The sequence below is a fragment of the Hyla sarda genome, chromosome 9, assembly GCF_029499605.1.
Source record: "Hyla sarda isolate aHylSar1 chromosome 9, aHylSar1.hap1, whole genome shotgun sequence".
In the NCBI taxonomy this organism is placed as follows: Eukaryota; Metazoa; Chordata; class Amphibia; order Anura; family Hylidae; genus Hyla; species Hyla sarda.
This window is the reverse complement of record NC_079197.1, coordinates 145472355-145493263: the sequence shown is the minus strand read 5'-3', so window position 1 is coordinate 145493263 and position 20909 is coordinate 145472355. Positions and strand designations below refer to the sequence as shown.

Here is a 20909-nt window from a genome sequence, read left to right as displayed (position 1 = left end):
GAGTAAATCCCCTATCACTCTCTTGACAGTTCCTGAGACAGACAGAGGTGTCAGCAGAGAGCACTGTGGTCAGACAGAAAATCAATTCTCCTTGCCATAGTCATGGCTCCATATGGCCAAATAGAAATGGTATAGAAACCCAAATAAAGAAATGGGAGCGATTTACACAAAATTACAAAATAATTCATCTTTATTATAACAAATTGTGACATACAATAAAAATAATGTTAAAACAAGGAGCAATACACAACAAAGGTGGCAGCCTGGGACATATATATATATATATAACATAAATATAAATATAATGGGCAAAAATAGCCAAATGTATAAAAAGCAGTGTGGATACATGAATATTATTACAATTAAGGCTGAGTCCAGAGAACAAAGCCAAGCCATGCCTAAGTACAATTAGATATCAGCAATTATATATTACATTTTATGCAGGGTTGCATATTGGCTATACAAAGTGCAAGTGCAATGTGCAAGGTTGAAGCAAGAGCCAGCCAGCTAAACAAAATACTGCATCAAGAATACTAACCCCACTGCTGCTGAATGCCGTGCGCCCCTGGACGCCGCCACCCCAACACGTGTTTCAGTCCAAAAACCTGCGTCCAAATAATGGTATAGTAGAAAATAAGCTTTTTATTTTCCCTGAATAGTTAGGTGAGCTGCTTTGGGGAACATTTCTACAAGAGGGGCTTATAATTTGGCGCCTTTAGGCTTCGCTCCCCCTACAGCATTTATTTATATACATTGAATCAAGTATAGACAGTTATATAAGAGCAACAGACACATATAGACATGTATACAGAAGATTTACTCTCTTTACAGGCACACACTTAAAGGGGTTATCCAGGAAAAAACTTTTTTTTATATATCAACTGGCTCCAGAAAGTTAAACAGATTGGTAAATTACTTCTATTAAAAAGTCTTAATCCTTTCAGTATTTATGAGCTGCTGAAGTTGAGTTGCTCTTTTCTGTCTAAGTGCTCTCTGATGACACCTGTCTCGGGAACAGCCCAGTTTAGAAGCAAATCCCCATAGCAAACCTCTTCTACTCTGCGCAGTTCCCGAGACAAGCAGAGATGTCAGCAGAGAGCACTGTTGCCAGACAGAAAACAACAACTCAACTTCAGCAGCTGATAATTATTGAAAGGATTAAGATTTTTTAATAGAAGTAATTTACAAATCTGTTTAACTTTCTGGATCCAGTTGATATATTAAAAAAAATAGGTATTTTTCCTGGAATACTCCTTTAATTGTAGAACTCTGGATTTTATGAATGTTCTTACAAACTAGAAAAACATATTGACATAGTAGGTGAACGTTGAAGTGTACTTTGAAATGGATACTTAAGGCATTTTATTTACTGTTCCCAAAGCCTTAAGAATGTTTCTGGCCGGTCTTTTTGGTATGTCGAAAGTATTGCAAACAAAAGTATGAAACAGTCTCGGTACCGGGCACAAGACCAGAAGTGACGAATTATATGAAGCATTGTCGATTAGATCTTTATTAGCACGCCAATCTACAACATGGACGTTACAGTATTCGCAACTCTGACTCTCATCCTATTGATATTCTGTATGTTTATCTACTCAACATGGGATAAAATGTACAGACCGCGGAATTTACCTCCTGGACCAATGCCTCTCCCGGTTATTGGAAGCTTGTTGGAAATAAAGAGTGGAGAGCTGGTAAAATCCTTAAACCAGGTCAGTACTTGACTTATATACAGTATATTTAGCTCTATAGGAAACGTTTTTGGACTTCATCTGATGTATAAAGTAATTTACCAAAAGCTTTCAGTTGTACCGATGTATGACTGGTAACTACCTTACAACAGGTATTGAGCCACATTGAATAGTACAAGAGAAGATGTTTCTTAAATATATAGCCAAATTTTACTATATGGCTTATCATATTATGTTACCCAGTAATGCTATGACCTCTGTTACCACTGGCGCCCACCAGTTTTTGTAGCTGTGAGCAACTGGCACACAACGAAAATAGTCACCAAATGTTGCCTAACCTACCAAGGAAAATCCAAAGCCAATAAAAGGACATGTGCACTTTGGCAACCACATGTGCCCAGCCATGTTTTCAAAATCTGTAATATGGTACCCACCAGAGGTGTGTGTCGTGGAGGGATTAAATTAAGACTACGGACAGTAGCGAAGCCCAATGGGCTCTCTGATATGATAAGAGTGCAATGATGGGTTCCTTCTACATATTTTTTATCATGGCTTTGGAAATTCAGATAACAGATCCATAGACTTCCATCAGTATATTTTATGGAGTCGAATGTATAAGAAAAATAAAGTGGCACCGGTACCTTAAATCAGCAGCTCTATGAGATGGACTTCAACCAAACCAGGTCGGACAACCCGATAAAACCAGTAGCGGCGGCGCTAGGACAATATAATGTAGAAATCAGTAATAGACATACCAAAGGAACGGACAGGCGTCCTGCACTCACCGCATAAGATCTGGTTATTCAGCTCCCATCTAGGGCCGCTTCTCCGGTAGGGACTTCAAAGACAGTGTGGAGCGCTCAGAGGCGACTTTCATGCATAGGAATGCACTTCATCCGGCCTCCGACTGCTGGCGGTTTCATGTATAGGACTGCTGCCGGTTTCACGCCGGCGACTGCTGCCGGCTTCACGCCGGCGACTGCTGCCGGTTTCACGCATAGGAATGCGCTTCATCCGGCCGGAGGCCGGATGAAGCGCATTCCTATGCGTGAACCAGCCGGCAGTCGCCTCTGAACGCTCCACACTGTCTTTGAAGTCCCTACCGGAGAAGCGGCCCGAGATGGGAGCTGAATAACCAGATCTTATGCGGTGAGGGCAGGACGCCTGTCCGTTCCTTTGGTATGTATATTTTATGGAGTGCCACTTGGTGGCCGCACAGAGATTACATATTGGTCTGTAGGAACTATTGCCTGTGGTTCAGTTCAACTCAGAATGTTTCATAGATGACTGAATATAAAAAGAGTAACATTTTTCATCTACTTGCAGCTCAGAGAGAAGTACGGCTCCATATATACTCTCTACTTCGGGTCACGACCAGTAGTAATACTCACTGGTTACCAAATGGTTAAAGATGCACTTATTGACCACGGAGAAGACTTCAGTAACCGTGGCCAGATGCCAATGGTGGACAGATTCTTCCAGGCTCATGGTGAATTGTTTATTCCTCTTAATGTTTCATTCTTATTTGGAGTCTTGTCATTAAAGGGGTACTCCGGTGGAAAACTATTTATTCATATCAACTGGTGCCAGAAAGTTAAACAGATTTGTGAATAACTTTTACTAAAAATCTTAATCCTTCCAGTACTTTATCAGCTGCTCTATACTACAGAGGAAGTTGAGTTGTTCTTTTCAGTCTGACCACAGTGCTCTCTGCTGACACCTCTGTCTGTGTCAGGAACTGTCGAGAGCAGAGCAAATTCCGATAGCAAACCTCTCCTGCTCTAGACAGTTCCTGACATGGACAGAGGTGTCAGCAGAGAGCACTGTGGTCAGACAGAGAAGAACAACTCAACTTCATTTGGAGCATGCAGCCGCTGATAAGTACTGTCAGGAATAAGATTTTTTAATAGAAGTAATTTATAAGGCTGTTTAACTTTCTGGCACCAGTTGATTTAAAAGAAATAGTTTTCCACCGGAGTACCCCTTTAAGGCAAAGTCTGCCTTAAAGTGGATATAGAAGGAGTGATTTTGTATGCGAGAATTGTGAATGGTCTTTAATTATCTTTAGTGTTTAGTGCTTAAACTTACAGACCTACAGTCTACAGGTCCTCGGTTTTTCCGTCACTGAGAAAATACTGTGCTGTGACCCTTTTTTATAGGGAATCTGTCATCTGTATTTGCTGCTAAGATCTGCAGACACTGTTGGATAGATGTTAGGATGTAATAGCAAACTGAAGCTGATGGTGGTTGCTGAACTTATAAAACTGACTTTTTTTCAGCCAAAAGTCAAGGAGGTGGGGTTGAGCTACTGACTTCCCCCTTACCTCCCGGTCCCTCCTTGTTAGTAAGCTGAGCCCTGCATGTCAGTCAAGGAGGGGCTGAGAAGTGAGGGAAGCAAGGAGAAGGGCCAGGCTATGGCCAAATTATACTGTATGGTAGATCATGTTATGAATTTGAGTAGAATACAGACATAGCGCACATCTACAATCTTGTATAGTGATCTGATTGCTTCTCAGCATAATATCAAAAACTAACAGGTTGTTAGTATACATTTTTGATCAAAAAGTACAAGCCCACTCGCCACGTCAAGGCCACCTATTCAGAGTGGGTCCCTAACGTCCCTAGCATAAAATGGGGTAGCACCAGGCGGCGACCACCACCGCCGTGACACAGGTGCCCACGGGGGGGGGGAGCGACCCACTGGCAGAGCGGCCCCAATGCCTCTCAAACCAGTCTATAGGCCGCACCCGCCCGCAGACACAGCGCCACGCAGCAACGGACACCGCACAGCACCACACCAGTGTGAACAAGGTGTAATGGCTCACTTACCTTGCTCTCCCAGTCAGACTGGGAGGCAGCTAGGAGAGAAATGGCCCTAGTGTGGCTAATTACCACCTATATAGGTTTGGGCTGAGGGGGTGGGGAAGAGTGCAGCACATGTTCATAAAAAAAAAAAAAAAAAAAAAAGGGGGAAGATAGAAATCACAATATGAATTCGATTAGAATACAGACATAGCGCACATCTACAATCTTGTATAATGATCTGATTGCTTCTCAGCATAATATCAAAAACTAACAGGTTGTTCACACTGGTATGGCGCTGTGCGGTGTCCGTTGCTGCCGTGGCGCCGTGTCTGCGGGGGGGGGTGTGTGCGGACCATAGACTGGTTTGAGTGGCATTGGGGCCGCTCTGCCGGTGGGTCGTTCCCCCCTGTGGGCATTGGTGTCGCGGCGGTGGTGGTGCCGCCCGGTGCTGCGCCATTTTATGCTAGGGACGTTAGGGACCCACTCTAAATAGGTGGCCTTGACGTGGCGAGTGGGCTTCTACTTTTTGATCAAAAATGTATACTAACAACCTGTCAGTTTTTGATATTATGCTGAGAAGCAAGTAGATCATTATACACGATTGTAGATGTGCACCATGTCTGTTTTTCTACCCGAATTCACACGTAGATCATGTTATGTTACCTAGTAAGGCTACGACCTCCTTGTTACCACTAGCACCCAGCAGTTTCAGTAGCTGTCATCAGCCGCCACATGTGGCACCGCCTCCTTGACACTTGGCTGTGAAATGATAAGATGGCAACCACCATGAGCTCCAGAATTATCCTTAAAGAAGTAGTCCAGTGGTGAAAAACTTATCCCCTATCCTAAGGATAGGGGATAAGTTTCAGATCGCGTGGGGGGGGGGGAGGGGGGTCCCGACTGCTGGGGACCCCCGCGATCTCCTGTATGGGGCCCCAACAGCCTGCGGGAAGGGGGTGTGTTGACCACCGCACGAAGCGGCGGCTGACACGCCCCCTCAATACAACTCTATGGCATAGCTGGAGCGCTGCCTTCGGCAATCTCCGTCTCTGCCATAGCGATGTATTGAGGGGGCGTGTCAGCCGCCGCTTCGTGCGGTGGTCAACACGCCCCCTTTCCGCAGGCTGTTGGGGCCCCATACAGGAGATCGCGGGGGTCCCCAGCGGTCAGACCCCCCGATCTGAAACTTATCCCCTATGCTTAGGATAGGGGATACGTTTTTCACCACTAGACTACTCTTTTAATAGACTAACAAATTCCTTTTAAGACTTGTCATGCATAACTATAGCAAATATGAACCAAGGAACACTGACTTTAAAGGGGTACTCCACCCCTAGACATCTTATTCCCTATCCAAAGGATAGGTGATAAGGTGTCTGATCGTGGGGGTCCCACCACTGGGGACCCCCCAGATCTCGGCTGTGGCACCCCAGACATCCGGTGCATGGAGCAAACTTTGCTTTGTGCCGGATGACTGGGGATGCGGGGAGGAGGCTGTAAAGCCCCCTCCCATAGACTTGCATTATAAGGGGGGGACTGGGACGTCACAAATGGGGCGTGGCTGTGACATCACGAGCCTCCAGTGCTGCACACAACTCTCTAAACGAACGCTAGGTGCAACAAAAAGATAGCGGGGGTCTCCAGCGGTGATCAGACATGATCAGACATCTTATCCTCTATCCTTTGGATAGGGAATGGGAGTACCCCTTTAAGTGACAGTATGAGGAAATCTACCAACTTCAAGTATTGCTAACGTTAAGAATTTGTTGAATGCATTTATTCCTTTACACATGCATTGCATATCCACAAGATAGGTGTAGAGGTATAGTTGTAAGGAGATGTAGAGGCGGTGGTCACAATCTGGCACTGCCCCATATGAGGGGCCAATATTAGAACATCATATTTAAGGAGCCGTGGTCCCCTCACCTAGTACAGCAAGCCATGGTTGCCAGTGTTGGCCACATCCAAGAGGGCATAGAACAGTAGTGTAGCTCTCTGCACTGCAATCTATGGGACATGTGGTACAGCCAGGCAAGCTTAAGCTGTATACTGTACAGTTTAATATTTTAATACAGTGACCCCTCGACCTACGATGGCCCCGACATACGATCATTTCAACATACGATCACTCTCAGAGGTCATCGCATGTTGAAGGCAGCATCAACATACGATGCTTTTGTATGTAGGGCCATCGCATAAACGGCTATCCGGCAGCGCAGACAGCTTCAGCTGCCACCGGATAGCCGTTTACGGTGCCCCGTGTGGTCCGCTGACGATCACTTACCTGTCCTCGGGGCTCCGGCGGGTCCTCTTCGGGATCCTTTGCATCGTCGTCGCTCTCCATAGTCGTCATCACGTCGCTGCGCACGCCGTCCCATCATCCAATAGGAGTGGCATGAGTAGTGACGTGATGGCGGTGACGGAGAGCACGGATGCCGGGGAAGCAGAGGCCTTGCTGGAGCGTCGGGGACACCCCAGGGACAGCGATGGACGGCGACATCCCGGGCAGCGGTGACGAGCGGTGATGGTCCGGAGCGGCGGGGACAGGTGAGTACAACTTCCTCTAACAGTGGTCTACAACCTGCGGACCTCCAGATGTTGCAAAACTACAACACCCAGCATGCCCGGACAGCCAACGGCTGTCCGGGCATGTTGGGTGTTGTAGTTTTGCAACATCTGGAGGTCCGCAGGTGGTAGACCACTGTCCTATACTTTACATTGCATGGATCCCTCAACATGCGATGGTTTCAACAAACGATGGTCCATTTGGAACGGATTATCATCGTATGTTGAGGGACCACTGTACTTCCAGACGAATGAACTGGTAGGAAAGAATTTACTATGATCAGAGATACTGAATTGTTTTATCTTAACCCAGGGATGATCCTCAGCAATGGCGAGCGCTGGAAACAACTACGTCGCTTTACCCTAATGACCCTAAGGAATTTTGGCATGGGGAAGAGAAGCATTGAGGAAAGAATCCAGGAGGAGGCTCAATTTTTAGTTGAAGAGCTGAAAACATACAAACGTAAGGCTTTCTTTCTGCGCATTTGATGTGGGTACATAGAATATTCTTATAAACTATTCGTTGCCAATCCAGAATATTTCACAACAATCAGAATATTCATTATATTCTTTACAACATGACTTATGTGTGATGCAAACGGTGCTCCAGCATAATGTTGGTGTCAGGATTCGGCTAGCTGGATGTGGATCCTCTCTGTCAGCGAGGGATTGGCGTGGACCGTGTCGGTGGACCGGTTCTAGGGTTGCTACTGGTATTCACCAGAGCCCGCCGCAAAGCGGGATGGTCTTGCTGCGGCGGTAGCAACCAGGTCGTATCCACCGGTAACGGCTCAACCTCTCTGACTGCTGAGAAGGCGTGGGACAGAAGGACTAGGCAGAGGCGAGGTCAGACGTAGCAGAAGGTCAGGGCAGGAAGCAAGGGTGGTAGTCAATGGTGATAGCAAAAGGTCTGGAAAAACTGGTATGGCAAACACAAGAAACGCTTTCACTAGGCACAAGGGCAACAAGATCCGGCAAAGCAGGGAAGGGGAAGTGAGGTTATAAGGATGTGGAGCAGGTGGGAGCTAATGACACTGATTGGGCCAGGCACCAATCATTGGTGCACTGGCCCTTTAATTCTTAGAGAGCTGGTGCGCGCACGCCCTAAAGAGCGGAGCCGCACGCGCCAGGACGTGACAGCCGGGGACCGGGACAAGTAAGTGGATTGGGATGCGATCCGCGAGCGGGCGCGTCCCGCTATCCGAATCGCATCCCCGTAAGCAGTGTCAGTGCAGCGCTCCCGGTCAGCGGGTCTGACCGGGGCGCTGCAAAGAGGGGAACGCCGCGAGCGCTCCGGGGAGGAGCAGGGACCCGGAGCGCTCGGCGTAACAGTTGGAATGTAGTACATCTGCCAATGGTCTGTTTTATTCCTGCAATGTCTCATTGACCAGACCTCAAAATATATATGTTTTGCGCAAATCTGAATAAAGAGAGACATACAGTAGCTGGGGCAATTGAGGTGAAAAGTGAGAAGTTTTTATCCATGGTCTGGTGAGTGTCACTATATATTTTTCTTAACATGTACAATTCAAATGAAGATCGCTAGGCAGCAGCACAACCCAAGAATCCTCAAGAGGTTATCCAGGAAAAAAAAATATTTTTTATGTATCAACTGGCTCCAGAAAGTAAAACAGATTTTTAAATTACGTCTATTAAAAAATCTTAATCCTTTCAGTACTTATGAGCTGCTGAAGTTGAGTTGTTCTTTGCTGCCTAAGTGCTCTCTGATGACATGTGTCTCGGGAACTGCCCAGAGTAGAATCCCCATAGCAAACCTCTTCTACTCTGTGCAGTTCCCGAGACAGACAGACTCTCTGCAGAGAGCACTGTTGTCAGACAGAAGAGAACAACTCAACTTCAGCACCTGATAAGTATTAGAAGGATTCATATTTTTTTTTAATAGAAATCATTTACAAATCTGTTTAACTGTTTAACTGAAGCCAGTTGATATATAATTTTTTTTCCTGGAATACCCCTTTAAGTATACTTAAAGGGGTACTCTGCCCCTAGACATCCTTTTTTTGGCACACTGTGCTATATGTTAAAGGGATTATCCATCATAAGGTGATATTTGTACGTACCTGGCAGACAGTAATGGACATGCTTAGGAAGGATCTGCACTCATCTTGGGGCTAAATGGCTTGTGAGATTACCATAATACTGTGGCTAGCTTTTTGTGAACTGGTATTTCCTGTTTGAGTTTTTATTTTTTGACTACAAATCCCACAATTCCATTTTCCTCCTTCCCACACATCAGCCAGCCCACCCATTGAAACATAAATGAGCTGCATCCATTCAAAAGACCTGTTATTTTCAATCAAGGTGCCTACAGCTGTTGCATTAGTTGCAGATTGATCCCTCCACCCATTGAAGCAGACAGGCTCCTGTCATCAGCTGACTAGTGAGTCAGGTCTCGGCCGCATTGCAACCTGGGAAAAATCTGAGACAACAGCCATTTTGTATGCTGGTAAAAATAAATATTGGAGTGAAAAAGAATTGTGAGAAAACATCACATACAGGTACAGACACTATATTATGAACTACACTAACTTTACAGCCCCTGTAGCATAGTCAAATAAAAAAATACCCCTTTAAGCCACACCGTTTTATCTAAGCCCCACTTCCTTTATTGACACCACACCACTTTTTCGAGCAAAGCTAAAAAGTGTCTTAAAAGAAATCCAACATTCACAATAAATGTAAGACAGTTGAAAAAAAATCTTAATTTGGCGCAAATTACGCCAGGATTCTGTCACATTTGCAATAGTAGATCTGCCCCACTTCAAAATTCTTTCTTTTTTTACAGAAAAAACAATCAACCCTACCAATATCCTGGTCCAGGCCGTATCCAATGTCATCTGCTCCGTGGTGTTTGGCAGTCGGTTTGAGTATGCAAACTTGAAGTTTCTGAAGCTTCTCAATATTTTTAATGAAGCATTTCAGCTCATGAGCTCCACCTGGGGGCAGGTAAGTGACTTGCATGTCCTATAGTTATTTTCCAATAGCAGTGGCTCCAAACTGCAGACCTCCAGATGTTGCAAAACTACAACCCCCAGCATGCCCAGCGGCCAGATCCCCAGCGATCAGACATCTTTTTTCCTTTGGATAGGGGAAATGATGTCCAGGGGCGGAGTACCACTTTAATGGTTCATTATTTTAAACCTGTTGGGGACGAAAGGCATATGCATACGCCCTTGCGTACTGGTACTTAAGGATGAAGGGCGTATCCATACGCCCGTGGGAATTTCGGTCCCCTCAGCAGGCCCCCCGTGCAAATGCCCAGGGGGGTCATTAGACCCCCCCCCCCCATGTCGGCGATCGGCGCAAATCGCAAGTGAATTCACACTTGCGATTTGCGCCGATTCTGGGTCATTACGGGTCTATGGTGACCCGGTGACCCGGAATAGAAGGGGGATCGCGGTTGTCTAAGACACCCACAATCCCCCTGAAGAGATAGGAGTGAGGTAGCAGGGGTGCCACCCCTACTATCCCTGCTATTGGTGGTCTAGACGCGACCACCAATAGCAGATAAGGGGCGGAGGGGTTTACTTTCATTTTCCCCGTCCTGCCCACCCACAATAGGCGGGGCAGGACGGGGAAATGACGGGGACCGAACGCCGAAGGTCCACTTACCCCTCCGGAGGCTGCGGGCGACGGGGATCGGCGCGCGGCGATGGAGATCAGCTGTTTGCTGTTTGGGCATGCTGGAATATGTAGTTTTGCAACAGCTGGAGGGATACAGTTTAGAGACCACTATATAGTGGTCTCTAAACTGTATCCCTCCAGATCTTTCAAAACTACAACTCCTAGCATGCTCAAACAGCTCTTTGCTGTCTGGGCATGCTGGGATTTGTAGTTTTGCAACATCTGGAGGGTCACAGTTTGGAAATCACTGTGCAGTGGTCTATAAACTGAAGCCCTCCAGATGTTGCAAAACTGCAAATCCCAGCATGCTCAAACAGCAAACAGCCGTCTCACCATGCAGGGAGTTGTAGTTGCGTAACCTCCAGCTGTTGCATAACTACATCTCCCATCATGCCCTTCGGCGATTAGTACATGCTCGGAGTTGTAGTTTTGCAACAGCTGGAGACATAGTTACATATTTACATAGTTAGTACGGTCGAAAAAAGACATATGTCCATTAAGTTCAACCAGGGAATTAAGGGGTAGGGGTGTGGCGCGATATTGGGGAAGGGATGGGATTTTATATTTCTTCATAAGCATTAATGTTATTTTGTTCCATGAATGTATCTAATCCTGTTTTAAAGCTGTTAATTGTTCCTGCTGTGACCAGTTCCTGAGGTAGACCGTTCCATAAATTCACAGTCCTCACGGTAAAGAAGGCGTGTCGCCCCTTTAGACTAAACCTTTTCTTCTCCAGATGGAGGGAGTGCCCCCTCGTCCTTTGGGGGGGTTTAACCTGGAACAGTTTTTCTCCATATTTTTTGTATGGGCCATTAATATACTTATATACGTTTATCATATCCCCCCTTAAACGTCTCTTCTCAAGACTAAACAATTGTAACTCCTTTAATCGCTCCTCATAGCTAAGATGTTCCATGCCCCATATTAGTTTAGTCGCACGTCTCTGCACCCTTTCCAACTCCGCAGTGTCCCTTTTATGAACAGGCGACCAAAACTGAACAGCATATTCCAGGTGAGGCCGTACCAATGCTTTATAAAGGGGGAGTATTATGTCCCTGTCCCTTGAGTCCATGCCTCTTTTTATACATGACAATATCCTGCCGGCTTTGGAAGCAGCAGCCTGACATTGCATGCTATTCTGTAGTCTGTGATCTACAAGTACACCCAGATCCTTCTCTACCAGTGACTCTGCCAGTTTAATCCCCCCTAAGACATACGACGCATGCAGGTTATTAGTACCCAGATGCATAACTTTACATTTATCCACATTGAACCTCATTTGCCAAGTGGATGCCCAGACACTTAGTCTATCCAAGTCATCTTGTAACCTATACACATCCTCTATAGACTGTACTGTGCTACAAAGCTTGGTGTCATCTGCAAAGATAGAAACAGAGCTGTTAATACCATCCTCTATATCATTGATAAATAAATTAAACAACAGCGGGCCCAGTACAGAACCTTGGGGTACACCACTAATAACTGGGGACCAATCAGAGTACGAATCATTGACCACCACTCTCTGGGTACGATCCATGAGCCAGTGTTCAATCCAGTTACAAACTAAAATTTCCAAACCCAAAGACCTTAACTTACCTGTCAGACGTCTATGAGGGACAGTATCAAATGCTTTAGCAAAATCCAGAAACACTATATCCACAGCCATTCCTCTGTATACAGAGCCCCCCTCTATATACACAGCCCCCCTCTATATACACAGCCCCCCTCTATATCCACAGCCCCCCTCTATATCCACAGCCATTCCTCTGTCAAGGCTTCTACTCACCTCTTCATAAAAGCAAATTAGATTGGTTTGACAACTTCTATCCTTAGTAAACCCATGCTGGCTATCACTTATAATACAATTATCCCCTATGTATTCCTGTATGTAATCCCGTATAAGTCCTTCAAACAATTTACCCACAATGCACGTTAAACTTACCGGTCTATAGTTTCCTGGGGAAGACCTAGAGCCCTTTTTGAAGATTGGCACCACATTCGCCTTGCGCCAGTCCCTTGGCACAATACCAGACACCAGAGAATCTCTAAATATCATGAACAAGGGTACAGATATTACTGAACTTACCTCTCTAAGAACTCTTGGGTGTAGTCCATCCGGTCCTGGGGATTTGCTTACATTTATATCACTTAACTTACCTTGTACCATCTCTACATTAAGCCAGTTCAGTACATTACATGATGTGTTACCAGCACTGACCTGGCCAATGTCAGCTCCTTTTTCCATAGTGTATACAGAACTAAAGAACCCATTCAGTAGCTCCGCCTTCTCTTGATCGCCTGTGACAACCTCCCCATTATCATTATTAAGGGGTCCTACATGCTCTGTCCTTGGTTTTTTTGCATTTATATATCTAAAAAAATATTTAGGATTAGTTTTGCTTTCTTTGGCCACCTGTCTCTCATTTTGAATTTTTGCAGTTTTTATTACATTTTTACAGATTTTATTAAGCTCTTTGTACTGTTTAAATGTTATAGCTGACCCATCAGATTTGTATTTTTTGAAGGCTATTTTTTTGTTGTTTATTGCTATTTTAACATCAATGTCAGCCATGTAGGATTTAGTTTTAATCGTTTATATTTGTTCCCCTTTGGTATATATTTGAGCTGTATAGTTATTTAGAGTTGATTTAAAGATGTCCCATTTACCTTCTGTATCAGTATTTGACAACACCTCCCCCCAGTCTATGTCCTGTAGTGCAGCCCTCAGCCCAGGGAAGTTTGCCTTTTTAAAGTTATATGTTTTTGCTTTCCCCGCCTGTCTTTGTTTTCTACATTTTAAGTCAAAAGTAACTATATTGTGGTCGCTATTACCAAGGTTTTCCCGCACAGTTACATTACCAACCAGCTCTGCGTTGTTGGAAATGATCAGATCCAACAAGGCATCACTTCTTGTTGGGTCCTCCACAAACTGGCCCATAAAATTATCCTGCAATAAATTTAGGAATTGTCGCCCCTTTGTAGTTTTAGCCAACCCCGGACACCAATCTATATCTGGATAGTTAAAATCTCCCATTATGACCACTGTACCTGCCCAGGCGGCCCTCTCTATTTGTTTATGAAGCCGAACTTCTATCTCTTCAGTGATATTAGGGGTTCTGTAGAATACCCCAAATATTATTTTTTCAGTATTTCCCTCCTTTTGTAATTCTACCCACAGTGATTCCACCTCCTCAAAATCATCACACACTATGGCATCGTTCACACTGACTTTCATACCACTTCTTACATACAGACAGACTCCACCACCTTTCCTGTTCATTCTATCCTTGCGAAACAATGTAAACCCCTGCAGATTAACGGCCCAGTCATGCGAGGAGTCCAGCCATGTCTCAGTGACCCCAACTATATCAATATGTTCCTCCAGTATCAAGGCCTCAAGCACCCCCATTTTATTTGCTAGGCTTCTGGCATTTGTGAACATACACTTTACATTTCCATCCTTTATGTTATTGGGGTTAATGGGATTCAAGGGTGTAAGTTTTATTTTCCTATGAAGCCTATTCCTATTAACTATTCTAACCCCTCCCTCCGCTCCACCCCCAGGTACATTTATAATTCCCACCTCTCTATCTACACTATCTTCCCCCTCTTTGCTGTAGGTTCCCTCCCCCCAAGTCCCTAGTTTAAACACTCCTCCACCCTTCTAGCCATCTTCTCCCCAAGCAAAGCTGCACCCTCCCCATTGAGGTGCAGCCCGTCCCTACGGTAGAGCCGGTAACCGACAGCGAAGTCAGCCCAGTTCTCCATGAACCCAAACCCTTCCTTCCTACACCAGCTTGTGAGCCACTTGTTTACCTCCCTGATCTCCCGCTGCCTCTCTGATGTGGCTCGTGGTACTGATAGTATTTCAGAAAATACTACCTTGGAGGTCCTTGCCTTAAGCTTGCGGCCTAAGTCCCTGAAATCATTTTTAAGGACACTCCACCTACCTCTTACTTTGTCATTGGTGCCAATATGTACCATGACTGCTGGGTCCTCTCCAGCCCCGCCCAGCAACCTGTCAACCCGATCCGCGATGTGCCGAACTCGTGCGCCAGGCAGACAACACACTGTTCGGCGATCCCGGTCTTTGTGACAGATTGCCCTGTCTGTCCCCCTAATAATTGAGTCCCCCACCACTAGTACCTGTCTGGCCTGCCCTGTACTCCTCCCTCCCTCCTTACTGGAGCAGCCACCCCCCTGGCGGTCAGAGGTGGTATCCTGCTGCAGTTCTGCTAGCTCTGTAATGGCATCCCCCTCATCTGACTCCGTCCCACTGTCCTCCCCCACCTCTATTCCCGAGAGTGCCTGCTCAGTGAGCAGGAGACTCCTCTCCATGTTGTTAATGCTTCTCATTGTTGCCAGTCGCCCCTCTAGATGCAGGATCTGGGCTTCCAAACGGACAACTAGCACACATCTCGCACAACAATATGCACCCTCAAACAATATGCACCCTCAAACTGTTGTTCAAGGATTGCATACATTGAACAGGATGTACATTGGACTGCATTTTCCAACATGGAGGCCATCTAGTTATGGGGATTTCACAAATGTATAGGAAAAAACAGACAGTCAAAATTACACTTAACATTTTTTGTAGACCTTGTGGGTTCAGAAATTAACACTCACAGCGATCTCAACCTCCTGCTTTCAAACTCCTGTTTTTGTAACTCCTCTTTCACGCCCCCTCTTACACAGCAACACTCAAAAGAGCAAGCTCTCAATAAGAGTCCCAAGCTAAGATTTATACACCTGTGCCCAATCTACTCCTCCTCCCCCCAAAATATGAATGTGGGCTATAGGCAGTCGCACCCACTCCACAGATTCACTCCGCACAACAAATAATCACAGTTTTTGGAAAACTGTGGTTGGAAAATTCTGAGTTAGATAACAGAACCTAACTGAAGGTTTTCCAACCAGTGTGCCTCCAACTGTTGCAAAAGTACAACTCCCAGCATGCACGGTATGTCAGTACATATTGGGAGTTGTAGTTTTGCAACAGCTGGAGGCACACTGGTTGGAAAATACTGTTAGGTAACAGAACCTAACTGAAGGTTTTCCAACCAGTGTGTCTCCAGCTGTTGCAAAAGTACAACTCCCAGCATGCACTGTTAGTGCATGCTGGGAGTTGTGGTTTTAAAACAGCTGGAGGTTTGTCCCCCATGTGAACGTACAGGGTACATTCACACGGGCAGGTTTACAGTAAGTTTCCTGCTTCAAGTTTGGTCTGCGGCAAATTTTTCGCTGCAGCTCAAACTCCTAGCGGGAAACTCACCGTAACCGCCAGTGCGAATGTACCCTAAAAACACTACACTACACTAACACATAATAAAGAGTAAAACACTACATATACACCCCTTATACTCCCCCCCCCCAATAAAAATGAAAAACATATTGTACGGCAGTGTTTCCAAAACGGAGCCTCCAGCTGTTGCAAAACAACAACTCCCAGCATTTCTGGACAGCCACTGACTGTCCAGGCATGCTAGGAGTTAAGCAACAGCTGGAGGCACCCTGTTTGGGAATCACTGGCGTAGAATACCCCTATGTCCACCCCTATGCGATTCCTAATTTAGTCCTCAAATGCGCATGGCGCTCTCTCACTTCAGAGCCCTGTCGTATTTCAAGGAAACAGTTTAGGGTCACATATGGGGTATTTCTGTAATCGGGAGAAATTGCACTACAAATTTTGGGGGGCTTTTTCTCCTTTTACCCCTTATGAAAAGGAGAAGTTGGGGTCTACACCAGCCTGTTAGTGTAAAAAAAAAAATGTTTACACTAACATGCTGGTGTTGCCCCATACTTTTTATTTTCACAAGCAGTAAAAGGAAAAAATCCCCCCAAAATTAGTAACGCAATTTCTCCTGAGTACAGAAATACCCCATATGTGGGCATAAAATGCTCTGCGGGCGCACAATAAGGCTCAGGATTGAGAGCGCACCATGTACATTTGAGGCCTAAATTGGTGATTTGCACAGGGGTGGCTGATTTTACAGTGGTTCTGACATAAACGCAAAAACATAAATACCCACATGTGACCCCATTTTGGAAACTACACCCCCACGGAACGTAACAAGGGAAAATAGGAAAGAAAAAAAAAATTTGTAACCCCATTTCCTCTGAGTAAGAACACACCCCATATGTGGATGTAAAGTGCTCGGCAGGCGAACTACAATGCTCAAAAGAGAAGGAGCGCCATTGGGATTTTGAAGAGAAAATGTGTCCGGAATTGAAGGCCACATGAGTTTACAAAGCCCCCATAGTGCCAGAACAATGGACCCCCCCCCACATGTGACCCCATTTTGGAAACTACACCCCTCGTGTAATGTAATAAGGGGTACAGTGAGCATTTACGCCCCACATGTGTCTGACAGATTTTTGGAACAGTGGTCTGTGAAAATGAAAAATTTTATTTTTCATTTGCACAGTCCACTGTTTCAAAGATCTGTCAGATGCCAGTGGGATGTAAATACTCACTGCACCCCTTATTAAATTCTGTGAGGGGTGTAGATTCCAAAATGGGGTCACATGTGGGGGGGTCCACTGTTCTGGCACCACAGGGGGCTTTGTAAACGCACATGGCCCCTGACTACCATTCCAAACTAATTCTCTTTCCAAAAGCTCAATGGCGCTCCTCCTCTTCTGAGCATTGTATTTCGCCCGCAGAGCATTTTACGTCCTAATATTGGATATTTCCATACTCAGAAGAGATGGGGTTACAAATTTGGGGGGGGCATTCTCTCCCATAACCCTTTGTAAAAATGGTAAATTTTGGAAAGAAACTGCACTTTAGTGAAAACATTTTTTTTTTCATTTACACATCCAATTTTAACGAAAAGTCGTCAAACACCTGCGTGGTGTTAAGGCTCACTGGACCCCTTGTTACGTGCCTTGAGGGGTGTAGTTTCCAAAATGATATGCCATATGAGGTTTTCTGCTGTTCTGGCACCATAGGGGCTTCCTAAATGTGACATGCCCCCCAAAAACCATTTCAGCAAAATTCACTCTCCAAAATCCCATTGTTGCTCCTTCCCTTCTTAGCCCTCTACTGCGCCCGCCGAACACTTGACATACACAAATGAAGTATTTCCTTACTCGAGAGAAATTGGGTTACAAATTTTTGGGGGCTTTTTCTCCTATTACCACTTGTAAAAATTCAAAAACTGGGTCTACAAGAACATGTGAGTGTAAAAAATGAAGATTTTGAATTTTCTCCTTCACTTTGCTGCCATTCCTGTGAAACACCTAAAGGGTTAAAAAACTTATTGAATGTCATTTTGGATACTTTGAGGGGTGCAGTTTTTATAATTGTGTCATTTGTGGGGTATTTCTAATAGGAAGGCCCTAAAAATCCCCTTCAAACCTGAACTGGTCCCTGAAAAATTCCGATTTGGAAAATTTTGTGAAAAATTGGAAAATTGCTGTTGAACTTTGAAGCCCTCTGATGTCTTCCAAAAGTAAAAACATGTCAATGTTATGATGTAAATATAAAGTAGACATATTGCATTTGTGAATCAATATATAATTTATTTGGAATGTCTATTTTCCTTACAAGCAGAGAGCTTCAAAGTTAGAAAAATGCTAAATTTTCTAATTTTTCATCAAATTTTGGAATTTTTCACCAAGAAATTATGCAACTATCGACAAAAATTTACCACTACCATAAAGTAGAATATGTCATGAAAAAACCATCTCAGAATCAAATTTATAAGTAAAAGCATTACAGAGTTATTAATGATCAAAGTGACAGTGGTCAGATTTGCAAAAAATGCTCCCGTCCTTAGGGTTATAATGGGCTCCGTCCCCAAGGGGTTAATGGGCCTTTCCAAGAAAAAAATTCAAATAAGGGACCACTGGCATCTGTTTAACATATATTTAGAACTATGTCGATTAAGTGACAATAATGGATGTGTTACGCCGAGCGCTCCGGGTCCCCGCTCCTCCCCGGAGCGCTCGCTTCACTCTCGCTACTGCAGCGCTCCGGTCAGTTCCACTGACCCGGTGCGCTGCGATACCGTCTCCAGCCGGGATGCGATTCGCGATGCGGATGGCGCCCGCTCGCGATGCGCATCCCGGCTCCCGTACCTGACTCGCTCTCCGTCTGTCCTGTCCCGGCGCGCGCGGCCCCGCTCCCTAGGGCGCGCGCGCGCCGGGTCTCTGCGATTTAAAGGGCCACTGCGCCGCTGATTGGCGCAGTGGTTCCAATTAGTGTGTTCACCTGTGCACTCCCTATTTATACCTCACTTCCCCTGCACTCCCTCGCCGGATCTTGTTGCCATTGTGCCAGTGAAAGCGTTTCCTTGTATGTTCCTAGCCTGTGTTCCAGACCTCCTGCCGTTGCCCCTGACTACGATCCTTGCTGCCTGCCCCGACCTTCTGCTACGTCCGACCTTGCTTCTGTCTACTCCCTTGTACCGCGCCTATCTTCAGCAGCCAGAGAGGTTGAGCCGTTGCTAGTGGATACGACCTGGTCACTACCGCCGCAGCAAGACCATCCCGCTTTGCGGCGGGCTCTGGTGAAAACCAGTAGTGACTTAGAACCGGTCCACTAGCACGGTCCACGCCAATCCCTCTCTGGCACAGAGGATCCACCTCCTGCCAGCCGGCATCGTGACAGGATGTTCCTAACGCTGATGTGAACAAAGACTAAGGCCAAGTTTCCACTAACATTTTTCTCTGCATTTTTTTACCTTTGTGTGGAAATTGCATTTTTGGCCCCTTTGGCAGTTTCACTGTGGGCGTTTTTTAAGAATTTCATTGAGAACCATAAATACACGATAATACATTATGTGTAATGTATTAATTAATTATGCGTAATGTATGTTTTTTATGTGTAATGTATTAATTAATTATGTGTAATATATGTTTTTTATGTGTAATGTATTAATTAATTATGTGTAGTGTATGTTTTTATGTGTAATGTATTAATTATGTGTAATGTATGTTTTATATGTGTAATACAGTATATTAATTAATTAATTATGTGTAGTGTATGTTTTTATGTGTAATGTATTCATTAATTATGTGCAGTGTATGTTTTCTATGTGTAATGTATTAATTATGTGTAATGTATGTTTTTAATGTGTTATGTATTCATTATGTGTAATGTATGTTTTTTATGTGTAATGTATTATGTGTAATGTATGTTTTCTATGTGTAATGTATTAATTATGTTTAGTGTATGTTTTTTATGTGTAATGTATTATGTGTAATGTATGTTTTTTATGTGTAATGTATTATGTGTAATGTATGTTTTCTATGTGTAATATATTAATTATGTTTAGTGTATGTTTTTTATGTGTAATGTATTATGTGTAATGTATGTTTTTTATGTGTTATGTATTAATTATGTGTAATGTATGTTTTTATGTGTAATGTCTTAATTAATTATGTGTAATTATGTTTTTTATGTGTAATGTATTAATTAATTATGTGTAATGTATGTTTTTTATGTGTAATGTTGATGTTACTGTTATTTATTTGTTTAGTACAGACGCTGAGAGACCCGCTGCCATCCTAACTTAGAAGCCACTGAAGCAGTCGTCATGCCGCCATGCTCCCCACCTGGGGATATTCAGAATCTGAAATCCCTGCTCTGTAAATTAATATTGCACAAGCCCTCATTGGTCACCACTGATTGACCAATGAGGGCTTCTGGCGGGGAATATAAATAAGTTCATATTCCCTGCTGGATGTTCTAATTGGTCAATTGGTGGGGATCAATCTGGGCATCCAGCAGTGAATATGAACTTATTACAGAGAAGTGATCTCGGCATATAGTTTTATTTACACCATCCCCCAATCCCCGCTCCCTCAAGCCACCTGCCCATACAGAGCTACCACAGTCACCACTAGTGTTGCTCGCGAATATTCGCAATGCAAATTTCATTAGCGAATATTGCATATTTGCGAATTCGCGAATATTCGCGAATATAGCACTATATATTCGTAAATATTTTTTTTTATTTTTTTTTTTCACAGTACACATCACAGTGATCATCCCTCTCTGCTTCCAGCTTGTGTGGTGTAAAGAAGGCTCTAATACTACTGTGTGAGACTGGCGTGCGAATTTTCGCATATGCTAATTTTTTTATATGCTAATTTTCGCATCCGCAAATTTTCGCATATGCAAAAATAAAACGTGAATATTACGAATATGCGAATTTAGCGAATATATGACGAATATTCGTCCATATATTCGCG

General features: G+C 44.4%; 1 protein-coding gene across 2 annotated transcripts in view; it reads left to right on the top strand.

The window, feature by feature from the left end:
- The first annotated feature begins 1464 nt into the window (after positions 1-1464).
- The window catches only part of LOC130290407 (cytochrome P450 2G1-like), a 38089-nt gene continuing 18644 nt past the window's right edge, over positions 1465-20909 (top strand). The window contains exons 1-4 of one of the 2 annotated variants that reach the window (XM_056538013.1): positions 1465-1712; positions 3018-3180; positions 7375-7524; positions 9868-10028. In XM_056538013.1, coding sequence (XP_056393988.1) covers positions 1533-1712; positions 3018-3180; positions 7375-7524; positions 9868-10028 — 654 coding nt within the window. In that variant the 5' untranslated portion in view covers positions 1465-1532. The remainder of the gene's footprint in view (positions 1713-3017; positions 3181-7374; positions 7525-9867; positions 10029-20909) is intronic. The other variant, XM_056538015.1, reaches the window with a different exon arrangement.